This window comes from Mycteria americana, chromosome 1, assembly GCF_035582795.1.
Source record: "Mycteria americana isolate JAX WOST 10 ecotype Jacksonville Zoo and Gardens chromosome 1, USCA_MyAme_1.0, whole genome shotgun sequence".
NCBI classification, from domain to species: domain Eukaryota; kingdom Metazoa; phylum Chordata; class Aves; order Ciconiiformes; family Ciconiidae; genus Mycteria; species Mycteria americana.
This window is the reverse complement of record NC_134365.1, coordinates 123,428,074-123,447,166: the sequence shown is the minus strand read 5'-3', so window position 1 is coordinate 123,447,166 and position 19,093 is coordinate 123,428,074. Positions and strand designations below refer to the sequence as shown.

Here is a 19,093-nt window from a genome sequence, read left to right as displayed (position 1 = left end):
TCCTTGTTCTGGGGAGGGGAAGGAGAAAGGCAGCAAGCCACATGCTGAGACACCCTTCTAATGTTTAACAACCATTAAACCCAAGGTTTAATCTCTTTTGGCCATCCAAATCCTGCCATCTATTGAATTGCCCAACAGTCCCAAAATTTCAGGCAATGCTCCAGGCATCCAAAAGGAAGAGCCTCTTAGCCTTTCTCTACAAATCAGAGAACTGAAAAAGGAGAAACAGAGCCAATGGCATCCTGTGGATGTACTGATCAGATGAAGTTAACTTTCTTTTACCTCTAGGCTGGCACTGTTTCATGCCCACCATGTGCACCCTCTCTACCTGCTGGGCTGGGACCTAACAGTGGCGACACCCTGCAGAGCCATCTTTCAGGCAATGGCGGGAAAGAACAACCACAGCGAGGCAAAACCACAACGGGAAGTGGGGGATCGCTAGGGTTGTGCAGTAAGCTTCATCTCGGAAAGTCAGTTGGATAATTTGATTTCTACAGTTTGTGAGTTATATAGCTGAGAGCCCTCATCCTCATTTAGAAAAAACCCACAACAAAACACAACCCTCAGAGCTCTAGCTTTTTAATAATTATTTCAGTGATGGTACAGAGTTGCTAAAACAAATGTTTAAAAATGGGATGACATTTATGTAATCACAACTCCCTCAGTGGAGCACTTTATATACGGGTAGGTGTTTGCATATAACTAGTTATGGAAAATAAAGCAGAACTGAACACTAGAAATGAGTGTTAAAGGTCTGTGCTGACATTACATTTTTAGGGGATTTTACAAAGTTCCTCAATAATGCTAGAAAATAAGAGTAGAAACATACTTCTGAAAAATGAAGAAATCTACAGTAAGCTGAAGTCTCTCAGGTACTGGCAGGCTTTGGTGAGACGATTAACTCGTTGACTGAGGTAGGTCCTACGTTTAGCAGCTTCACTGTCCTCCTCAAGGAGATAGTTTAGTTTGTCTTTTTCTTGCAAAAGGTGCAACATTGAAGTCTGTAAGTTATCCCCAAAGTCATGAAGGGCAGAAGACAGGATGATCAGAGGTATCTGATTGGAGAGGCGTTTACTTGCTCCCTGCAAGAAGGGGAAAAAAAGGCAGAAGATTTGTTTCCCAAAAGGGACTAAAAAAGGAAGGGGCTATAGGTAATCTGGTAAGAAGTGACAGCACGTTTTTAAAATGTTGTATTGAGTTACTGTTCAAGAAGTGAGTGCTTCTAGGAACTAAAAAAATGTTTGCCATTAGTCTCCTTTGTGCCTAAAGATCTAAAAATTAAGAGTTATGGGAATGTCAGCTGTTGCTTTTTTCCCTCAGCAAACTAAACCCAAGGCAGGCTGTTCCCTGCTTAGCTCCACCAGCTATCATTGGTAAGAGTTATACGGGGACATACCTGATGAATAGTACTTGTGAACAATTTCTGGCATCAAACCTGTCTTCTCTGAACACTACCAATCCATTATGGTACCGGAAATCAAACAGTGATTTTTCCCAAAGGCCGTAAATTCCTGTATTCAGGTGGTATTTCTGACGTGGTTGTCCTTTTAAGTGTAAGACAGCTTTGGAGTAAGCTTTAGCCTTAAGGGAAAAAGTCCTCAGCAATAGTGAGACTAGACTGTGCCTACATTACATCTATTGATATCTCAGTGAGGTAATTTTCTGTTTAACCTGACAAACTATCTGGTCTAGTTATTTATGCAACTTGAAACAGATTGACCTAGAAGAGCTTGTGGGGCCCTTTGCCCAAAGACATCTGCAGGGCTTGGGGGCTTAGTTGGTGTTCTTGGGCAACGGGAGGTTCAAAACCTCTCCAACGCTGGGAGGGAGCTGCCTCCAGCCCTCTTGGTGCACTTACTTACACCTGAATGACTGGCTGCAATTGAGAGAGGTGCTGTCTTCCTTTCTTTTTGTGGCACCTGACTTGAGAATGGCAGTGGGAAGACCAGGTAGAGGCACATTTGGTTTGTAGGTCCTATAGGGTTTAGGCAGTCCGTTTCCAGAGAAGTCTAAGCTGTTTCTGGCTTTAGATACCTCTGGAGCTCAGTGGCTGCAAATCTTTCAAGGAAGAGGTTGAACTCAAGCTGAAAAATACCTAAGGCTAGATGTTTAGTTTTTCTTTCTAGTTTGCAGAGATCTACTCAACAGCAAGCACTTTGGCTGAGTCAGCTAAAGCACTTACTGAGCCTACTTATTCTCTAGGCACTACTGACCATGTCAGGAGAGACCTTACGTGCTTTAAATATGGGTGTTTTTCTGGAGCCAAACTCTATCAGAACCTTGACAGTCCTGCCATAGGTGACACAGATTCATGCACGCCATTTTCAAAGCGCATGGACACTTAAGAGCTTCCATCTCATTCAAAGTGTATTTGGCCTTGCATAAGTCCCATGGAGATATGATGCCCTGGCATTTGTTATCATTGAAAATGGCGCTTAGGGCATTTAAAAAAAGGTATAACTAGCATCTAAGACATTTGTATTATAGCAGAGTATAGCGAGGTGGGAGGGAAGAACTTACGCAGTTCTGCCTTTGTCTCTTGTTCTCTGAAAGCCGATGGTTTTCTCTCCATCAGCCTGAGCAGCCTGAACATTTAATTTCAGGAATTTGTCAAAACTTTGCTATTGAAATTCAAGGTGAGCTGCTACCTACCTTACTGCATTGTTAATATTGAACTTGTTGCTTTCTGAGGGAGTTTTACAAAACAAAGATCAAAAGCAAATCCTGATACTGCATGTTCTCTTTGCTGTCTTTCTTTAACATGATCCTTTGTTAAAACATCCCATTTGTCTTCAGAGACAACTTCTATGGAGCTGTCTGCAATACAGCATACGCACTCTGATCTCTACGGATAGCCGAATTTATTTTAACTTAACATTTTATTATCGCTCCTCCTGCTGCATTAATTTAGGATCTGACTGCAAGGCACTGACACCACTTTCTGCTGGCAGCAGGAATATGCAGAGGGGCTTGAGGCTGACCTGAGCTGACCTGAGCTGTCAGACGCTGTGCCAGACACCGAAGTGCTGTACGTAATGTTGTTAAGCTTGTGGAAACTAGTGTTATTTGGAAACCGTGAGACGAAGTTGCAGTGGGGAAAGCAATCCTAGGACTGTTGCTTCCTTTGCCAGAGAGGGCGGCTTACCATCAACTGAATATCAATAACTTCTAATTACAGGGCCAAGGGCTCTTCCCCATCCTATCCTCTCCTCCATGCTGGTGACTGTCCTTTCCTCCCCCAACACTTGTCCCCATAGGAAAGCCAGCGAGAGAGCATTGTACTGGCATGGGGCTGTGTAGGCAGCAGGGAGTCACCCCCTTCTCCGTGAAAGGCTGGAGGAGGGTGAGAAGAGGACTCACTTGCCGATGGCGCGTTCCCCGAGCGAGGGGCAGCCCCAGCAGGGAGCCATGCCAGGCTGGGGCATAGCTAACAAGTGATTTAGGAGCCAGCTGTCATTTTAGCAACCTGCAGGCTTTTCTAATCACCATATCCTGCCCTGTGCAACTACTTCTCCCCAGCGACTGTGCTGACACAGCCCGTCAGACCAGCTTTGTCCTGGCATTTTCATCACTGGTCAGAAGCTCTGATTAATTCGTACAGAAGCTGTACGTGTATCCGGACGACACGCTTATACCCCCTGGCTACTATTCCTTGCATAATAGTAGTATTGCATGCAAGCCTTGTACTGACTACAGCGAGATCTGGACGAGGGTTATATGCTATAGCATTCAGGGTGCAGAAGAACTGCTGTATCATAGTCTGTAAACTCACATTGAAATAGGCCTTTGTGTGACAAACCATTTCCTGGACAAAGGCGGGCTCTTGACTGAAAACAGATCCAGCCTGCAACTCTTTCGCATTGCCAGCTTTGGTAGTGTTTTCCACCTTAGCAGAGTTTAAATCGTTAATGTAAAGGTCATCCTGGCAGTATACAATTCTCTCCATTTTAAACTGGGTCCAGATTTGTCTTTCAGCCTCTGCTATTTGTTTCTCTTTAATGTCTTCAATTCTGGCCTAGGAAAGAAAAGAACAAGTTCTCAGACATTTGCTTCCTTTGCAAAGGTGCCGGTGCTTGGCAGTGTCCCCAGGGAATGGCAAGGTGGGCACAGCGTCCAACAGTCCTCGCTGCAGCACTGTCTAATCCCAGACCGGCTCTTGGGAACATGGAGTAATGCTTTAGATTCTGGTTCCTCTGCTGTGAAAGAGCAGGAAAACGTGGCAGTTTTGTCCCCTCCGTAAACACGAGTGGGATCAGTCGAAACCTGGTGCTTGGACCCCAAAGGAAAATACAAGGTTGATGGGAACAAGCAGCAATGGCCAGCCACGAGTTCAGCCTGCAGCCTGTCCTCGGTTTTTGCATGCGTTTTGTTTGCGTCTCCCTCTTGCAGTAGGCAGTGACAACAGGCACTGATGTGAACTCCATTGCTCCTCCTGCCCTTCTCAAAAAACACAGTCTCCTATCTGTTGTCAGCAAGGCAACCCTCTGTAACCCTTCACTGTCTGGAGCTTTTATTGCAGTAATCTGGTGCTTTCTGGCCTTTTTGATACTTCCAGCTAAAAGGCTGTAGGGGTAGCAAAGTTCCCTCGGTGATCAGCAAATTCCCTTAAAATGCTTTCCTGGCATGCCTAAGAAAGCATCCCATCTTTTTTCTCATCTTCAGTGTCTACCAGAACTTCCTCCCTCTTCATTCCTCTCACCATGTTATGCCAAAAGGCTCTCCCTAAACACCTCTGTGTTTGGCTGAAATAGCTTATTTGCTTGCTGTCTGGTTGTTCCGGGAGCTCAGTAGGGTTTGGCCATGCAAGTCAAATAGCAAACCATCTATTTCACTCACATTTGCCTTTGAATTTCCTTTTTAAGCAGTACCCTGTGAGCGGACTTTGCTTCCTGGCTGTCCAGCATTGCTTCTCATCAATTCACCAAAGCTCTTTCTGAGAAAAGGCCTTCAATGATATCCATACCATTTAACTCCACCCCAAAACATGCAATCCCCCAAATTGTGAACAGTCATCTTCTAACTCTTTTATAGTTGAATGATTTTTGGCCTGTCTGCTGCTGCTCCCTTTTATCAAAAATGAGATTCCTGCACTGGCTAACACCCTGGCTTGCCTTTCAGGGAGGGAAAAGCACCGTTTACTGCTCTGAGGCTACCCACGCACAGGACTTAAATTTGAAATTAATAATAAACTCTTCAAGGCAGCCATACCAGGTTTTCTTTGCATTGTGTTGTATGCATCAAGAATGTGACCAGAATGAATGAGCAATGTGTTTTAGATCTTGTCAAAGTTGTACCGAAGGACAAAATGCACTTTCATTAGTGCTATTACAAACATGCTATCATTTTCAAGCTCTCCCTTATTTTATAAAAACCGTAGGCCTGCAAGAAATTCCACGTTTGCATAAGAGTAATGCAATGGGATAGGTACTGTAAGCATGGCTGTATTTACAAATGCCATTCTGTCTTGCTCTTGTCTTATGTCAGGTTATAGGTAGTGCCTCACCTTAGCAGTTCTGCTTAGATTGTGAAAATTAGCAAAATGCTTTCTAGCGACTTCCATAAATTTCTCTTCAACGAGTCCTAAAGGAAGAACAGACAGACAAAATAAAGTCAGGTATTTAAGCCATTATTAATATGACACGTGGGAAAACTACTCATTTTCTGTATTCATCCAGAAATAGCTGAGCAGCTGTACTGATCCACTATGCCTTTATGACCAACACAAACAAGTAGGAATTTAGATTTCTAGGCCCAAGAGTGTGAACCATTAAAGACCTCCTGTAACCACTTAACACCTGAGAGATTGCATATCACGGAGATTTCTTTGACAAAGCGATTTCTGTGCTTGCAGCTGTGTCTGACCAGATGTGCCATCACTTGGCCGTGTAAGCACATCTGCATCTCACCCCCTGAGTGGCCTCCCCAGGAAGAGGGGCTAGTGCACATGATACAGAGCACTGAGTCTGGCACAGACACCATAGCTGCCTTCTAAGGCAAACATAGGAGAGACAGGATCATGACCTACTTCTTCCTTGGGTGGTTTTTACTGGATGAACTGTGTACCCTTTTCCCGAGCCCCAGCAGTCACTGTATAATACATACAACGTCATGCAAAGAATTGGCAAAGAAGCTGGGTTCCCAGTTCAGGTTTGTGAATGCCACTCCCTGGGCTTGGGAATACCAAGCCGCTTGGCTGCACCAGGTCCTTCTACTATACTAATTCTTTACTGTGTTATTTATTATAATTACTTTCTAACTCACTTCCACCAGCCACTGGGAAAAGTATTAACAAATGCTGGAGACCACACGTAGAGATTGGAGGCTCCAGAGAAGAAGCAAGCCCCCAGGTTGAATCAGATTCACTTCCCCTCTCTGAAGTATCCTGGCTGGAGCTCTTGCTCCAGCAGTGAGAACATCGGCTCCTCCTGGAAAAAAATTTGTCAGGCACATCAGTGTCCCCCACACGACAGCCTCATGTGGCCTGTGAGACGTACCGATCACATTGTTCAGTATCTCAATGGCTGGCACCTCCAGTTCTATGATTTGCTCTTTTATAATGTCCTCAAATGTCCTGTAATTGCTAAAGCCTGGGAACTCCCGGCCACGATACTGGTCTTCATATTTCCACGCTTTACTGGGTACATTTTTTTTACCTGTAATAGTAAAATAACATTGCTTTACTACTAATTCACTCTATTTACAAATTTCAGATTGAAGAAGGAAGTCTATTTCTCCTCTTTGAAATGCTCTTGAGAAGAACAACTACTGAGACGATCTTTCAAGCAATACCGTTACTAGAGAACTGAGCTAACACACATTGTCGCTCAGTGACTGAGCCGTCTCACACACTGGATCAAACATGTAACTAACAGACAGCAATCCAGAAATTATGATTGGGCTCAAAAATACTGGTTCTTCTTGGAATTGCTGCCTTCACAGAAGTGGCCATTACCAGTCACTTCTGAGTTTTAAAAAACCCAGGACAAAACAAAACCCCAAACTCACTAAACAGTCTTATTCCAGGGAATCTACTGTTGAGTAGCTATTTTTATTTCAGATATCACAGTCAATATTTCTTTGTTGAAAATATAGGAATTTGCCATCTTAAATGAGGTATATCCCTTTGAACTGGTTTACATATTTAGGCAAAGATGTGTTTCTAAGTGTTTTGAAATTGCCCTGTTTTGGGGGCAGATTTGTGAATCATGGATCAAGTACACATGTGAAAGTAGAAGTCAAGCCATGAATGCATTCAATTCTAACAGTCAGATATATGAGTCCATGGCTGGATAATAACAAAAAAAAAAAAAAAAAAAAAGAAAAGAAAAAGAAAAGACAGAAGTAGATGTGGAGTCCAGAGTCTGAAAACGCACCTGTACAGTTAAGGTAGTACAAAGCTGTAACATGGCCATGAGAACATCTATCAGTTTCACAACAGAAAGTTCAAGACTTCAAGTATCCAAAGTATCTGCTATTTTTTAGTACTTTCATTCATCATAAGAAAGCTGAAGTTAAACAGAATCATCTGACATGCAATGATGTACCTTCAGAAAATCCTAGCGGTGGCTGATAACAATGATTTTTGTTGAGGAAGGGCTCACTAAAGCTACCTCTAGTTTTCAAGATATGTAAGTGAACTTACTCTGCTGCATATGTAAATACCTGAGCATATGTACACATGATTTTGGGGTAGCATATAGTCAGCAAGAGCTGTGCTGTTGTAAGAGCTGCTGTGTGCTGCTACCCTGATTCTGTTGTGAAGTCAGACGTATTAGTTTGAATCAATGGGGATAACCTGAAAGTGCCCAGAGGATTTCCCACTGTGGTTCAGCTGCCATGTGATGCCTTGCGTATCTTCTGCAGCTCGGTTGCTCTTTGTCCTCTGAAGAAGCTGCATCCTTCTGCTAGGGCTTTCTGCCGTTTTTACATCTATTTCTTCATGCCTTCATTGTCATACTCTCTTATTCCTCTCCATAAAATCATGTTGCTTGGCTTGGCGCTTCATGGATGGAACATAAGAGACATTGACATACAGCAATGTCTGTCTGTCTGTCTCTCTTCACGTATATGCATATATACACATGTATTTGTCTCTGGCTGACGGCACCTTTGCAGCCTATTTGTACCTATCATTTTAGAGTCACTAGTGATGTTGACATAGATGTGCATCAAAGAACTTGTTTCAAGAGGTACTGTTTGACTGGTAGCCAATGCTATTTCATCTCTAAGAGCAAACGACGGGGTCTCTGAAAGATGTGAAAAAGGTGCTGCAAAAGATGTTGAGTGTACAGCAGAGTTCAGTCTGTGTGTATCACTCTATGCCTCAGTTGAGAACTGAGTTCGGTTAAGCAATCAGCAAGGTGGGTGATGCACAGAAAGGGGTACTCTTTACAAGGTTGTGGTTATTTCAGACTCAGAATTGCTTTCTCCACCCCTTAAATCAGAGCTAAAATAGAGCAAAAAAGACCAGAATTCTCAAACAACAACAGTAATAATAATAACTATATAAGAAATTTGTTATAATTCTATTATTATTATTATTATTATTATTGTTGTTGTTGTTGTTGTTATTAATTAATTAATTAGTGTTGGTGTTGCTTTTGTTGCTCTTATTTAGCAGAATGGTTCAGAGAATCGCCAACCAATTCTGTGCCAGGGTGCACAGTCGTGATTTTACTGCTTTGCTGGGAGAAGAGAGACTTCCGCTAATCTCTCCATAATGACAGCATTTAATGCAAGCTGGGTCTTTGTCTCCAAGGACCGAAGCACAACTTGCCTAACACTACAACAGATGAATGCTCCTAGATTCTTGTTTTTCACTTTCTTGAAACCAACCTGTTGATGATGCTGTGTCTGGATTTAAAAGCAAGGGAATGGAATCTCAGGTCAGCTGGAAGTGATGGTTTTCTATGCTTACCCCTTGCAGCACACTCTAGGAGAATCACTCCCCATGTTCGAAACTCTCTGCGGATTTTTGTAAACAGTCTGATTTCACTTCCAAACAACTGTTCCTCTCCACGCATTGTCTGAGAGATGTCTTGATTAAAGAGTTTGATCAACTGTAATGAATTAAAGAACAAACAAGCAATGTAGTAAAGTTTCATTTCTTCAGACTAACTTGCATATGTTAAGTAAATCTGCAGTCGTTTGATGTTAAAGCAGGGACATGGTTAATTGAAAACATCCCTTCCTTACATCTTTTATGCTCTTAACTCCTGTGGGTTTTTTTTTCAAAACCAGCACAGCTAGAAGAGGACAAACTTGATACTCTTTTTGTTTTGTTTTGCTTTGTTTTGTTGTGTAGTGTTTTGTTGTGTTTTTTTTCCTGTGGACTCTTAGAACCATTTACTAAATTCTATTTGACCAGACTTGTATGAAGTTTTTGAAGGCTGATGAGCCTTCATAACACCTCTGCTGGCCTGCCGAAAGCTTACTGTGAGGGATTAGCTCCCCAAGATGAGACACTTCCTTAGATGGACTTGCAAACCATATTTTGATATCAGGAATGCATTTAATCTTATGAGTGCTGTAAACAATGAAACCCCTTCAAAATGTCAGGCAGGCAGGAGTGTAAGTTTTCGCTGTCTGAGATGCTTGATTTTGACTGATCGACTGAGTTGTTGTTCAGTTCTCCTATCACATAATCACAGGAAAAAAATTTCTAGAAGGGGCCATGAGCTCCTGTGGTCCATTATTTTTGCAGGTATTATATATTCCTGCCAGAGGTTTGTCTATGATACTCTCAGAACACTTCAGTGACAGATACCACAAGCTTCCTGGTGGTCCATGCTGATGGTTTGCTAACTTCAGGTGGTTTCTTTTTCTCCCACATTTACCTCCTCGCTCTGCTCCATGACCAAACCAATATTGATACTTACATCTGTGAGGAAAATCAGCTTCTCAGACTCTGTTGTGGGTGTGCCTCTTGTATACTTTTGTAGCTCCTGTAATGTTTTTTGGAGCACCTCACGTATTTGGTTCTCTAGTGTTGGCAAAGTTTTCTGCGGGGTAGACAGTAAAGGAGAACATTTAGGTAGGTTGAACATGTCTGATTTTGGAAGGAAAATAAAATCCCTGTAAGCGTGAACTCCACCTGCACATGATCTTTGCTGCTCTTAGAAGTCCAAGAGCTGGCTGTTCTTGCATCCCACGTGTGACAGTGGGATAGCATGGAGGTACAAATATGGCCCTCATTGAGAGAAGGCAGGGGTCTAGGATATCTCTGAGAAATCAGGCTGGACCTCACTGCGAGGCAGGTAGAGTAGCTGCAGTTTAGGGAACATTTCACCTACAGTGAGCCAAAAACTATGTCCTCACAGGTTGCGCCAGGGAGGTGGTGATGCAGGGAATGTACTGACCCATCCATTCCTGATAAATACCTGATAGAACACAGCTGTTTAGTTGCTTATTTTATGTAAGGTTACATAAATACTTTGTTTTTTCCTCCTTCAGGACTGAATTTAGAGGTTTCCTGTATTTTAGCATTTTCCCTTAATGGAGTAAGATATATGAGATATACTTACAGATATATGTATATAAAATTAAAAACCCAATATACTTTGATTAGTATAGTAATATAATAAAACAATTAGATCTTACTTGAGATTTTGAAGACATTTTCAGTTAAGTAGAAATTATTGTGTTTTAGTAAGTTCATAGCAGTAACTTGTCACCCAGTCGATCAACACTCTTTAACAAACAAAAAGAAATACCATGGCTGCCGTTGACAAGGCAGGAGTTATGAGTCACAAGTAAATGAAATTATTTGCCTATTGTCAATCTTCAGCTTAAAGGCAAATCTGAGGACAGAGCATGGGTTTCTTTAACTCTCAGTTCAATTTGTTCTCGGGTTGCCAGACTGAAAGATAATTAAGTACTATCTATGCATATAAAGATGCAATCCAGTTGCAATCAATTGCAATCCAAGGTTGAAGGGCTGAACTTTTTTTAGAGAGTAACTAATACAAACAGCTTAGTATGGCACCTCTGTTACTTACAATAATATGTCTCACAAGTTCGTTTGTGAGCTTCTCTGCCAGATTAGGGATAGTAGCCCTTCCTTCTTCCAGAAGAACGCTGCAAAAAAGAGGAAAAGGTGGTTTTGGATCAACTGTGTGTGCAGGGCAAGGAGGCAGCACTGATGCTCTGCTCTGTTTTCACTAGTTCTACGGCACAAAGTGAGTAAAGAAAGGGCCCTCTGGGGACTGCTAGTACAGATGCAGCAGCGGCCCAGGACTCTCTGGGCACCGTGGCTTTTATGCAAGAGTTGTTTGACAGCTACTACTACTGGCTAAGCAAAAGGAAACAGAGAAGAATCTGAAAATGGCAAATTCTAACAGCAGATTAATGTGCTGCTGTATTGTTTCTGCATGTGTGAAGTACACTGATTCAAAACCCTTTTCACCTGCCATTTTTTATATTATGATTGATTTGCTGCTGAGTCATCTTCTGGGGAAATCTGTGCCCTCAGCACAGGCAGTATCCTTTCTCACACTGAGTTTCACCATGTTTTCCAGTGAATAGAAGTACTTCAGTGCTTGACTTGAAGTGCTCAGATGCTTAACTTGAATTTTTTGGGACTGTTCTGAGCTTCAGAAGTTCATTGCACTTCTCCCAGGGTTAAGGAGAGATATATATTGAACTTGCATCCAAAATACATTTTAAAAGTTTATTTGACATGTAAAATTCTTCTGGCTTACTGGAATGCAACACTACATGGGCAATGAGAAATAGCGAGTATAATTAATACCTTTTGTAACCCTAATTTAAATCTCAGCAAGTCAACAGGAAGCTTTGAAGTGACCGTAATATGCTTTCGATTCGGTCCTTTCTGCAAGAAGTACCTGAAATATTTGTGAGTCTCGAAGAATTTTCTTTCCTGCTGGATTGCAGTGGCCAAGGACAGTTTGCTCTGGATGTCCTGCTGCCCACGACACTTCACGATCATGTAACCTTTTTTGAGGGGGATGACGCGGTTTTGTACTATCTTAACGATAGAGTCTTCGGTTCCTCTGTCCACCAGGTCGGGTTTTGTGAGGATCCCTGTGAAGTTACCCAAAGAGAAAGTTAGTCGAGCGCAGAAGTTAAAGGTGGGAGAGTTGCAGTAGGACACCCCGCCACCAGAGCAGGAACACTCTGTACCGTGTTTTATAAAGCAACTTCTCTTCGTTTTGTTTTCTTTCTCCTTGAAAGCTCTGAGCTCCTGGGCTTTGCACTGTAAAATTTGCTCTAAAGTTGGCCTCCCACCACACCTTTTGCCTTGCAAACCTTTTTTAACAGGCAGCAGCAAAGCTTTCCTGCTAATAACTCTGAGATTTTCAATTTCCAATTATTTGTAACATGAATGCCAGCAAGACTCAAAATTGAGGGATTCTTAGAGCTACTGGACCATCTCAGGCTTTGTAAATAGTTTATTTAGGCTGTTTTCTTTTTTTTTTCCTTCTTCTTGTAGCTAATTTCACAGATCTGGTGTGGAATACAGAACATCAGACCTTCACAGAATAAAAGATTTACACTGCTCTTCAACTTGTAGCTTAAAAATTGCCTCACCTAGTGTCCTTTCTCCACTGGGGTCCACCTCTTGAGCCATTTTCAGTGCTTCTGTTGTTGCAATATCCACATTACATGGCACCACTACCAAATTGAGTGTCTCTTTGCAGCCAATCATTTTTTTAAGCAGCATTTTGATCTGCAATACAATACAGCAGTAATGAAGTTCAGTGAAATCAGATGCTTGCATGTAGGATGTGACCATTTCTAGCAATACGAGCCACTGTCTGATGACACTAAATGTCACATATACTGAGGATAGTATTACATGCTAAAGGATGGCATGGAAATGGGTCAGCAGAAGAATGCAGCCTCTTTTCCTGTGTCAAGATTAATCCAAACATCTAGCATGAATGAGACCAGACTGTTGTTATGCCTGTCCTAAAAATGATGTAAAGTTTAACCTCTCATGCATATAATCTTTGATTATGGAAATATTAACGATATTTCATAAATAATCACATGTAAGAAAAACAAGTTCTGATGTCTAGGTACACACTTATGGAAAGACAGCAAGCTAGATTATGCTGATAAATCTCAAATTTGTATCTGTGAAAGGAGAGCAAATGTCTTTGGCTTATATTTCAGTGGAGTATTCGTGAAAAAAAAAACCAAACCCAAAAACGACAAGTTGCACATGACATCTAGTTGGTGTTGTTTCTATGTTTCAACGTCAAACTAAAGGTTTGTCATAGTTTGTGTTGTATTGCAAAAGGTTCACACAGCTCTATTGTGCTTATAGTGAAGTAAGTTAACTCTTTTTTTTCTGAGTTTTGGTGAAGGTGCCTCTCTTTTCTACTTCCCATCCATCCCAATTTCTGACATGCTACAATACTATAGACTCCATCTCTGAAGCATGCAGGCAGCTGGGGATGATGGAAATATGCGGACCATGTCACTTCTGCTGCTTTCTTCTGAATACAATAGAAAGATTACTATCTAATTGTGAAATGAAATTACTCTTCTCCCAGAGAGTAAAGCCCAGGCAATCCATTCTTGTCACATTTTTGTTGAGTAGTCTAGTTTAGTTTGGGCTACTCTTTTCCCAGGCTCCTATTTAAAGGTATTTTGGGAGAAACAATACACCCAGCTCCTGCACATCACCCTCACAGCTGGTCTTGTCCATCTAGTTTTATTTGCATTCCCCAGCATTTCTTCTAAAAGCAGCCAGAGGAAGAGTAGAGATCCCCTCCACTTTAACACATATTCTGTTTACTTCAAAAAGGGTCTGCTGGGATCCCTTAAGGGATGAGAAAAACCAGGATGGGTCTGATTCTGATGTGTTCTGTAAGTAACGGATGACAGAGCAATGAACCTGTAAGAGGGCCAATTTGCCTCCTTGCTCCAGAAGAGCTTACGAGAACTCAGATCTATTCACCTTTTCAAATAAATACATCCACAGACGTGGTAAGAGACAAGTCATTTTGGGATGTATCTGTCTTCCAGACTGCGGTCTAGCCAAGGGACACAGGGGCAGCACTGTGTTCAGGGTGCATGTGTCCAGGTTATTCCGTGCTGCCATGGGTAGGCTGTCTCAAGGCACCTGAGGTGGGTCCTTCATGGCTCGTGTGGGCAGCTCCCTCCTGCACGACAGGGCAGACAGGAGATGCTGGACCTCACTGATCCTATCGGCAATCCCTTGCCTGAAAAATAGGCCTGTTTGTTAGCGTGGCTCTACTGCCGGCTCAGAAGCCCAGCATAATAACTCCGGCGTCCTACAGCAAAGGCTCGCATATGAGGTAGGTTACAGAAGTGACCCTGTGCACAGGTTGGCATATGAGACTGAGTTTTACCTGTTCCCCAATGTCTTTTGGCTGATCCCCCACGGCTACTCTGGCAATTCCAGGAAGATCAATTAGTGTCAGATCTGGGACATCTGGGGACTGAATTTCTAGGGAAATTAGTTCTCCACTAATGGCACCTCTAGTACCAGCCACAGTATCCTGGGCTGCAAGGAGAAAAGAACAAGGCAATGAATACAAGCTTCAAACAATGCATCAATGCGAAGCTGAACACGACGACTTTGAAAAGCACCTACTACCACCTAAACTTCTTTTAGGCTTGGCTTTTTTCAGATCCAGCCATTCACATAAATCCATTTATGCAAAAATTTAAGGAAATTATTATGCAATATGTGGATACATGGAATCCTTTTGGAATGTGAACTGTAATATTTTACAGAGCATATGCTTATGAACTCTCATATATGCAGACAAAACACATGTAAATAAACTGCAACAAAAGCGATCAGATAAAATACTGGTCAGTTGTAGCAACGCTTCCTCAACATCAAGACACTTTGTAGGTATTAATTACTCCTTGGCTGCCTTGAAAGATAAATAGGTGTTATTCTACATTCTTCACATTTTGATAGAGAGGTTGAGATCAAGTAGTTTGTCCCAGTCTTATAAGGCAATAATGCTTGAACTGCGAACGGCACAGAGAAGCAAGGAAACCCCGTAGTCATTCTCATGAGAGATTTTCAGGTCTGTAATTAGCTTAATCGACTCATACCACTTGCCTTGCCAGTTTTGGAAGGATATATTGAAAATATTCAAATAACATATTGAAAAGCTAATGAAAAAACATTAGGAAAAATAACAATTTTGCAGAGCTGTGCTAGTCAAGGAAATAAGGACAATCCAACTTTCACATTTAGGGCAAGTGCTTTCTGCCCCTTGGGTAAGAAAAATGTTTCCTTGCACAGCATGAAATACCATAAAAGTAAAGCTGTGACATGGGAAGGGCCGTGACTGGGGCTGTGGTCACATTAGCTGGCAGAAGCTCTATATGCCCTCCACTCTGCCTTCTTGAAATTTTCTCCAAAATTGTAAGATTGCCAGCCACAGACACCTCAAGCATTCTCTGAGCTCTTGAACTGATGACAAGAACCATTTAGGGCTTTGCACGTTTACAATTTGACAGACAACCTCCCCAAAGCAGGCAGACAGCACGCAGCTGAGGACATGGCCTGAGCTTTTATCAGACATCATGGATCATCTTCACTACTGAAGCAGTAAGTAGTGCAACTCTCTTGAGAGAGTTATGTTATGCTACCCCACCTTCTTCGGCTCTGAATTCAGCTCTTGCTGTTACTCATGGCTACAATCACTGTGTTAGTCTGGGGACTGCTGCTTAGCCTAAGAAAAAGGGAGAAAGGATTCAGAGGAGATTAAGCAAGCCAAATCAGAGGGGAATACGTTACAACTCACCATCTCTTATAGCTTTCTCCACCTCAGAAGCATTCTGGAGTTCTATGCCGATGCTGCGGTAACAAATTTTCCCTTTCCATGCCTGGGTCGCAGGTATTCTTTTCAGTTTAAGTTCCAAGGGACATCGAGTAACAATACCTGCAGCAGTTCCAAAGACAGAGGTAACTCTCTCAGCGGTTGTTATGCATGATACACAGCCATAGACTGCGTGGTGTACATAGGGTTGCCTAATACTTCGCACAGAGACACAGAAATGTTCCAAGAGACATTGCCAAAGGGCTCTTGTCCGACTTCCTGCTTCCCGCCCAGGGTAGGACTGTCACCAGCACTACATGAAGTCGGCCATGGCTCTGTCCAGCCATGTCTTGCCTTGCAAACCTCCAAGGATGGAGATTCGCACCTCTCTGGGTGACCTGTTTCAGTGCTCCACCTACATCCTGTGAAAACCTTTTCCTCAAGTCCAGCCTGAAAGACTACATGGTATCGTCAACTCATACGGAACTTGCAGAAATTATATGTGTATGTACACGCACACACACACACACAGAGCTGGAAAGTGAATCTTCTTGAGCTGCAAAGTCCTCCAACAATCTCCTCTGACTTAAATAACATCCAAGGCACATGTTTGTAAGTAAAGATCTTTGTACATTTTTTTAGCAAAAAAGGTATCTGTAAGAAAATTTTGTTAAAAAAACCGCAAACCAACCCCAAAAGCAAATTTCAAAACTAGTCTTTCATGTGAAACCGATAATCTGCTGCACTACTCTTTGCTAGGAAATGCACAGAGTCAGCTGATGCTACCTTTCAGTCTGCCCACAGTCTGGGGCCATTACGCTACACTATACTCTTCTTACTCCTGCTCTCTTGACGACCCAGAACATGTTCCTTGTTGGAGTGACCCTGCAGTGCCCCACCTGCACATCCATTTCTTCTACTGGAAACCAGAGCTGAGAAGGCATAATTTAGATATAGTCTCGGTCATGGAGTTACCCAAACCTAGACAAAAAAAAGAAAAAAAAAGAAAAAAAAAAACCCTTCCACCCCATCAAAGTGAAATTCAGGTGAAAACCTGAGAAGGTGAATTCTTACCATTGCCCCTAGGAAGAGCAATACCAGACAAGGCTTCTAGGACGGAGCTTTTCCCAGAGCTCTGGTCTCCAATCACTGCGACCGCGGGCAAAGCCATGTCTTTTTCTATTCCGAGAGCTCTTAGGCTGTCAATGAGATCAATGCAGGGTCGGATCTTTTCCTCATATTGGTTGTATAAGGTATGTTCTGCTGCCTGCTAGAGTTAAACTTACAATGAATTTTCCATGATTTTAAAATAAGTTATTTTCACAAAAAAAAAAAAAACCTTTTAGGCATCTTTTCCAGCTCATCATTCTCTAGTAAACCTTATGTACTGGCATCAAGCTGTACTTCATATCACTGTGCATCCTTGCACCTCCATGTTATAAACAAATGTCTGTACAACAAAATCAGTTGAGGTTGGCTCAGTGACCATCCTTAGTAAAAATACCAAACTTTGTAAGCTGTCCTGAGAAGGTAAAGAGTTAAATGAGACCTCTTTACTAAGTGTGCTTTGTTAATTTATTCTTTTTAATAACTGCTATTTCTTCCACTCATGTACAGATGTACCGAAGTATACGTATGCAAATGAAGACTAGTCCCAGTAATAAGAGAATTTAGTACAGAATAGCTTATTAAATCTTTGCTTTGAAGTTTGAGGATTTAGTTTGTGCAGACACCAAAAGCATTCTGCTGTAGTGTCCTTACCAGGTGGCTAAAATATTTTAGATTGTTGTGTTTCTTCTTTCTTTGCCTCATTTTAGGCTAGGGTAAGGGATGAATATGAGTGATTTGTTTTAAATGACTGATTATTGTCATTTTTTGGTTTTGATACATGTGCCAGATATTAACACAGGCTCTTCATTTTCATGAAAACAAACCAAATAATTTCCAGCCCTTTACAAAACTGGTCCACCTGCTGTTAAATATGCCCAGCTAAAGTGTATAAAGATCAGCTTGGCCTCTTCTCCCTGTTCATCTCTCCACATTCCAGTCTGACTGCTGCATTTAGAAATGCAATTTTGAGAACACCAGTATTTTACAGGCTCTAATGGGCGAGGCACATTCATACCCAATTTTTTGAAAAGAAAAATTGAAGTTTCCCACCATCACCTTTGTCTAAGAAAGCCACCTCTGAAAATATGTCTATCAATCAGATGTAATCAAACAGAGCAGATTTTTCTTTCAGGATGAGAAAGACAGCACACATTACCAGAGGCAGGTATTTTAAACCCTTATTGGTAACCCCTCCCCACTATCTTCATTACGATGTTTACTAGCTAGTAAATCCTAACCATTCTCAAGGAACTTCATTAACTATGACACAGACTTAAAACCAATCTGTTTTCAGTGTCAAATATTCAATGCAGGTTATTATTAACCTCTCTTTGTATTTCTGTTGAAGGTAGCAGAGCCTCAAGTAAAAAATCTCAGATTTTAGGATCTCTGTTCAACATTTGTTAATTGTTACCAATGAAACAGATACACGCTGCACACTAAATTGGTTGCTGCCATCCTATTTTTTATACCTCATTTTTTATGCCTGCAGATTAATTGCAGGTACCTATCTTCCTAGTTACACAAATGACTGCTTGGCCCTGATCCCAAAAGTACTCCTCTACTTAGACCTAACCAGTGCAGATTTCCCAAAGAGACAAGGGAATTCATTTTGGGGCACAAAGTGAAACACAGGAGTGAGAGTGGGGTGGATCTATGCCCTCTTCTGGTATTTGCCTTACCTTGTCCTCCTCTCCGTAATACTGTTTTTTCAACTCCTTCTGCTCATAGTCAGGATTTCTCTCAGTCATGTTCTCCGACGTCAGAAGACCTTCGTCTTCTGAGGGTGGTGGGAGAGGTACTGCAAAAGCTTCTAAAAATGGTTGTAAGGAAGGTGATGCAAAAATATCTTTCTTCACGGGAAATTTGGTTCTTTCAGAAGGTTGCTTGAATGCTCCACTCTTATTATCCATGGCCAGCTGATTTTTTGGCCTACCACGGAAATCCATAAGTGCTTCACTAAATAGTGATTACTGTCTGGTCCGACCAATCTTTTGTACAGCTTCTGAAATCAAACGTGGGGCAGTGAGTGACTCCAGCTTGAAACAGTGATCATAGCAGAAAAAATCAAACAGAATCACAGAATCACAGAATCGTATAGGTTGGAAAAGACCTTTAAGATCATTGAGTCCAACTGTAAACCTAACACTACCAAGACCACCACTATACCATGTCCCTAAGCAGCTCATCCAAACGTCCTTTAAATA

General features: G+C 41.9%; 1 protein-coding gene across 2 annotated transcripts; it reads right to left on the bottom strand.

The window, feature by feature from the left end:
- Nucleotides 1-623: 623 nt before the first annotated feature.
- LOC142404862 (interferon-induced GTP-binding protein Mx-like) lies at nt 624-18,799 on the bottom strand. 2 transcript variants are annotated; one of them, XM_075491865.1, is made up of 13 exons: nt 18,569-18,799; nt 16,851-17,046; nt 15,762-15,899; nt 14,343-14,497; nt 12,550-12,688; nt 11,844-12,042; nt 10,998-11,076; nt 9,879-10,001; nt 8,918-9,059; nt 6,495-6,653; nt 5,504-5,580; nt 3,773-4,015; nt 624-1,082 (listed from the first exon to the last, which is right to left on the bottom strand). In XM_075491865.1, exons 1-13 carry the CDS (start codon nt 18,797-18,799, stop codon nt 849-851), a joined length of 2,115 nt encoding a protein of 704 aa, XP_075347980.1. In that variant the 3' UTR covers nt 624-848. The 2 variants fall into 2 exon arrangements, with proteins under 2 accessions (XP_075347980.1, XP_075347981.1); XM_075491866.1 differs by having other exon boundaries at nt 16,851-17,043; nt 18,569-18,637.
- Nucleotides 18,800-19,093: the final 294 nt, after the last annotated feature.

Bases quoted from the DNA above. Each gene is read 5' to 3' on its own strand.
- LOC142404862 (XM_075491865.1), bottom strand. From the start codon at position 18,799: ATGGATAATAAGAGTGGAGCATTCAAGCAACCTTCTGAAAGAACCAAA. The intron at 14,498-15,761 runs GTGAGTTGTAAC...TTCTCCTTGCAG, and splicing joins GGAGAAAGCTATAAGAGATG to CCCAGGATACTGTGGCTGGT. The intron at 12,043-12,549 runs GTGAGGCAATTT...GTAACTTCACAG, and splicing joins CAGTGGAGAAAGGACACTAG to GGATCCTCACAAAACCCGAC.